Source organism: Setaria italica, chromosome IV, assembly GCF_000263155.2.
Source record: "Setaria italica strain Yugu1 chromosome IV, Setaria_italica_v2.0, whole genome shotgun sequence".
In the NCBI taxonomy this organism is placed as follows: domain Eukaryota; kingdom Viridiplantae; phylum Streptophyta; class Magnoliopsida; order Poales; family Poaceae; genus Setaria; species Setaria italica.
The window spans coordinates 36,569,432-36,574,037 of record NC_028453.1 but is presented as its reverse complement, the minus strand read 5'-3'; the positions used below and the strand labels follow the sequence as shown (position 1 = coordinate 36,574,037).

Here is a 4,606-nt window from a genome sequence, read left to right as displayed (position 1 = left end):
TTTTCTTTCTGAAAAATGAAGCACATTTAATGGCTCAAATCCAAACGAGATCGACCTAGTTTGTGACATTTTGCATTACAATGATTGCATCATTTGCAGATGCAGTTTGACTGTCTTCTTTGCACACTGAATGAAGCAGCCAAGGGTTCAAGATCCTTTCACCGAACTGCAGGCATGGATGCAGCATGAGCTGGAAGATGCTGGTGTAGAATTCAGTGTGACAAGAACAGCAGCGGAGTTCTCTACACTTTAGCATGCTTGACCGGTGACCCATAACATCCCTGAAATCAAGGGGGAAACCCAGCATGTATTCACATTTTCCACATCAGTGACATCACAACCAGCAGATCTAGGAGAGCTGGAGAGGAGACCAAGTTGGTAGTTCAGGGGACCATCAATCTCCATACTCACAACATGGACTGATTGACCATGCAAGTTCAGTACCATTGCAGTGAAGTCACTCAATCCTTGCCTACTAAACTGTGGGGTGTGGCTTTGCATTATTAGAACCGTATCTTCTAGATAGGTTATTCAACAATTTTTACCACACAATTTCTAAAAATGAATGGCACATAATGAGTGCAAAAAATGGAAAGACATTGTACGCATAATCAAATAATTTATGAATAAAAAAAGCAGGGCTCCCTTACCGAAAACTAATCATTAAAACAACCTCCATCGATTTGAACACATAAACTAACGTGAAGAGGCTCAGAAGTCACGAGCAGCCTACTCTGCGGCTCACACCCAGAGGCAATCGCCAATCCCTCCTCCTCCTCCTATATATTCTCGCCCTCCGTCCTTCTCCGTCCTCCATCACCTCTACCAGAGCCAGAACGCATCGAGCAATCACCAGCCACTGCATCTCGTCGGCAATGGAGGATTACCAGCAGGTGCAGCAGCAGCAGGGTGGCCGGGCGAGCAACAAGATCCGGGACATCGTGCGGCTTCAGCAGCTGCTCAAGAAGTGGAAGAAGCTGGCCACGGTGACGCCGTCGGCGTCCGGCAGCGGCGGCAAGGGCGGCGGCCGGAGCAGCGTGCCGAGGGGCTCCTTCGCCGTGTACGTCGGCGAGGAGATGCGGCGGTTCGTGATCCCCACCGAGTACCTCGGCCACTGGGCGTTCGCGGAGCTGCTCCGGGAGGCCGAGGAGGAGTTCGGGTTCCAGCACGAGGGCGCGCTCCGGATCCCCTGCGACGTCGAGGTCTTCGAGGGCATCCTCCGCCTCGTGCAGGGGAGGAAGAAGGACGCCGCCGCCGCCATGTGCGACTGCTCCTGCTCCTCCGAGACGGAGATCCTCTGCAGATGACGAGGCCGCTCGCCTGCTCTGATTCTCTGCGCTTTCTTCTTTTTTTTCCTCTCTCCTTTCTCGGGTTGGTTCTTTCTTTCTTCTTGGTTTTTTGCTGAAGAAAGGAGAAGAGGTTGCGTTGCACCGATGATGAGATCTGTAATCTGTACAACGATGGGAGGAGATGAAGGATTTTTTTCTTCTAGATCTGAACAAGGATCTTTTTATATGTAAGACAAACTAAAAGAAAAGCTTTGATCTTGCAGTTCCTGATGATTTCTGTCACAGCTCATTCTATTCTTAGCTGCATTGTATTTTTCTTGACAAACTGAAGCGAAGCAGATGAAAAATGCAGAAACTGAATCTAAGATAATGTCCTGCGCTCAGGTTCCTTTGCTTAGTATGCAAGTCTGTGCAGGTGGTAGATCAGCCGCTTAAAAGATTAACCGTACTTCCTCCGATAAAAAAATTAAGTTTTCACAGTCTTTGAGGTGAGTTATCATGGTGTTCAAGCGAGAACTTTGCCATTCAAATCTGCATATATGATTTTTATGTCCGCAAACTACATGTTTTAAAATATATCGATAGCCAAGATTTAAAAAGTTTGACGGGATATTAGTCAAAACATCATTTATTTGTGATCGGAGGGAGTAGTTCACGAGAGTGTGGTAAAAATATACTGTTTTAAACATTTAAACTTTTGGGAATGCCGGGCATCTACTGTTTCAGTCCGGAAGTAGGAATCAGAAGAAAAAAAAACTCTATTGTTTACTTGGTTCATGAGATACGCATGTACTCTGCATATTGCACTGCATTCTTAATTTCTGATTTTGTTGGCATATTCTTAACCACCATACTTCATATACTGTCGAGATTTGCAGGAAAAATAAAGATATTTCGTACTTATTCACATGGCAATTTGCCAAGCGCACCTGACTTCACATCGGCGACACATGAGAGGGGATACTCTGCATCTGCACCTGAATCTTCAGAAACCAAACCAGCATAATCTCTGCGTTTATCGCTTCATTTTGTTTTAAGTGCCTGAATTTACATCTGAAAACAACCTATCTTAACGATAAGCGACAGAATGAATGTGCACTTGCTATGTGCTACTGATCGTATCGTAGGGTTCAGTGTATCTGTTCTGCCAGGACAATCAGGTAGGGCCTGAAACTGAAGCATGTTTCTGCAGAAGACACCGTGGAACAAAGAACCAGGCGAAACTCTCTCCGAGTGTGAGGAAGCACAATGATTGGTCTATTCTGAGATGGGTGATTGGTCTGTTCTGACATGGACGTGTGTTTGTTCTATCTTGCAGCAGGGTACCTGGAATCCTGAACCAAACATTCCCCAACAAGCAATCTACAGGGAGCGAGATGCAGAGACAGTACCAGTTGCTGTCCTTGTAAGTTCATGACATACCAACTACAGTTTGAAATGTTAGCGCAGTTCTGAGAGGGACGTGCTTTACCTGAATTTGGTGTTTCTCAATGCTGAGAGCTGAAGTCAATCTGCAGAAAAGAGACTTAACATGGTGACCTTCCGTACATTGCTCAATGCTACATTCCAGGATGAAGTAATGAACATTTCAGATCCAGATCCAGAGCCTCTACTAGTAGTTGTTCAATTTATAGATCAAAGTCTTATTTTCTTGCAGTTTTTAAGTGAGCAATTTTCATTAACTAGTGATGCCTCAAGCATTCAAGTGCAGAGTCCATATTCTGTTTTAGTGGAGGTATGGAACTGAGGTCATGAGTTCGTGCATCACTTAGAAATGATGAATGTGAATATGGAGACGCACTGCCCCATCATCACAGATCTCCAACCAACCAAATAAAATCAAGTTCGGGTGATGGGAAACATGTATAAATCCACAAAATCTTTCCTTTTATTTTTTTAGTATAAGAACAACATGACCAGAATTCATCCCCTGACAGGGGAATCAGAAGTGATCCAAAATGCTTAGGAATCCACTGTCAGTAATCAGAGAAAGAAAAACAAGAACTGCAGAAACCCCATCGTCTTACTAAATGTTTATCCTTGATCAACAAAACAAAAAGTCTCCTACGGCCTGTTTGGACGTAGAAATTTGTCTCAAATCTTACAAGCTTTAAACATTAAAAAGCTTAATTCCCAGGAATTTTCTATATAATCCACGTTTCACGGAACAATCAACACACCATGCATTCACCTATGCTACGCTTGCATGCATGTGGCTGCTTGCTTGCACTCTGTAGTCTGTACACGAACTTCACCCTCAACTGAACTGAGCTGAGCTCATCTCATCATCTACACGTCAAGCAAATTGTACAAGAAGAAACCTAGCTACTAGGCCTTCGATCTCCTCACGTCTACCGGATGGCGGCCTTCTTGCCCTTGCCGCCGGCGGCGCCGTTCTTGCGCTGGAGGCGGCGGAGGAGGTCCTCGAAGTCCTCCTCGGCGCACGGCACGCGGAGGCCGCCGGCCTGCGCGAAGCCGAACTCGTCGGCGGCGCGCTCCATGAGGTCCCGGAACGCCGGCTCCTGGAGGTACCCCGTGGGCACGACGAACCGCCGGGACTCCTCCCCGGCGTACACCGCGAAGTAGCCCTTGGGCACGCCGCCCTCCGCCGCGGCCGCCGCCGGCTGCTCCAGCAGCGACTCCCGGAGGCCCGCGTCGTCCCTCTTCGCCTTCTTCTTGGCCGTCGGCGACGTCGCGGCGGCCTTGCTTGACCGGAAGTAGCCCATCACCATCATCGTCGATCGCCGGCGACGGTGAGTACGTACGTGTGTGTTTCTTGATCGCCGGTGAGGGCGGCGCGCGGCTGGAGGAGGGTTTAGTAGGAAGTGGCCGTGGCACCTGGTCGTGGGTTGGTGGCCGCCATGGCTGCTGGATGCTGCCTCCCGCGAGCTCTTCTTGGAGTTGGTGGCGGCCAACCACTGCAAAGGCGCAGGACGTGGTCTCCTCTCCTCTCCTCTTGTTCGTGAATGATTAGGGGGTTGGGGAATGAGGGGAGAGGCGGTCTTTTATACTGGTGGTGAATGGTGATGGTGATAATCTCTCGCTATAAAAAGAAAAGGAAGGGTGACGGTGATAAGTTTAATTAAATTTAATAAGGGTCTGATTGAGGTTTGATAATGTCCTGGATGAACTTCCCTCAGTTTGTTTTGTGAACAAAATCTGCTGGGAAACTAAAATACAAGCCATTCAGTTGCTGGTGCTCATGACCAACGGTTGTACTTGTACGCCGTGGAATTGTATTTTGTTTGATGAAATGCAATATCTGTAGAGGTCAAACTAGTTGATGTGCATATTTGTTTTCTAAATCTTTTCCGCGA

At 47.4% G+C, this 4,606-nt stretch overlaps 2 protein-coding genes across 2 annotated transcripts; one reads left to right on the top strand and one right to left on the bottom strand.

The window, feature by feature from the left end:
* Positions 1 to 752: 752 nt before the first annotated feature.
* On the top strand, positions 753 to 1,554 carry LOC101759064 (auxin-induced protein 6B). Its single transcript, XM_004966049.2, has one exon. It carries the CDS (start codon positions 876 to 878, stop codon positions 1,305 to 1,307), a length of 432 nt encoding a protein of 143 aa, XP_004966106.1. The 5' UTR covers positions 753 to 875; the 3' UTR covers positions 1,308 to 1,554.
* Positions 1,555 to 3,312: 1,758 nt separating this feature from the next.
* On the bottom strand, positions 3,313 to 4,279 carry LOC101786463 (auxin-induced protein 15A). The gene has a single exon (XM_012845435.2). It carries the CDS (start codon positions 4,022 to 4,024, stop codon positions 3,641 to 3,643), a length of 384 nt encoding a protein of 127 aa, XP_012700889.1. The 5' UTR covers positions 4,025 to 4,279; the 3' UTR covers positions 3,313 to 3,640.
* Positions 4,280 to 4,606: the final 327 nt, after the last annotated feature.

What these genes read in the sequence shown, in the direction of transcription:
- LOC101759064 (XM_004966049.2), top strand. Translation starts at nt 876, where the DNA reads ATGGAGGATTACCAGCAGGTGCAGCAGCAGCAGGGTGGCCGGGCGAGC.
- LOC101786463 (XM_012845435.2), bottom strand. Translation starts at nt 4,024, where the DNA reads ATGATGGTGATGGGCTACTTCCGGTCAAGCAAGGCCGCCGCGACGTCG.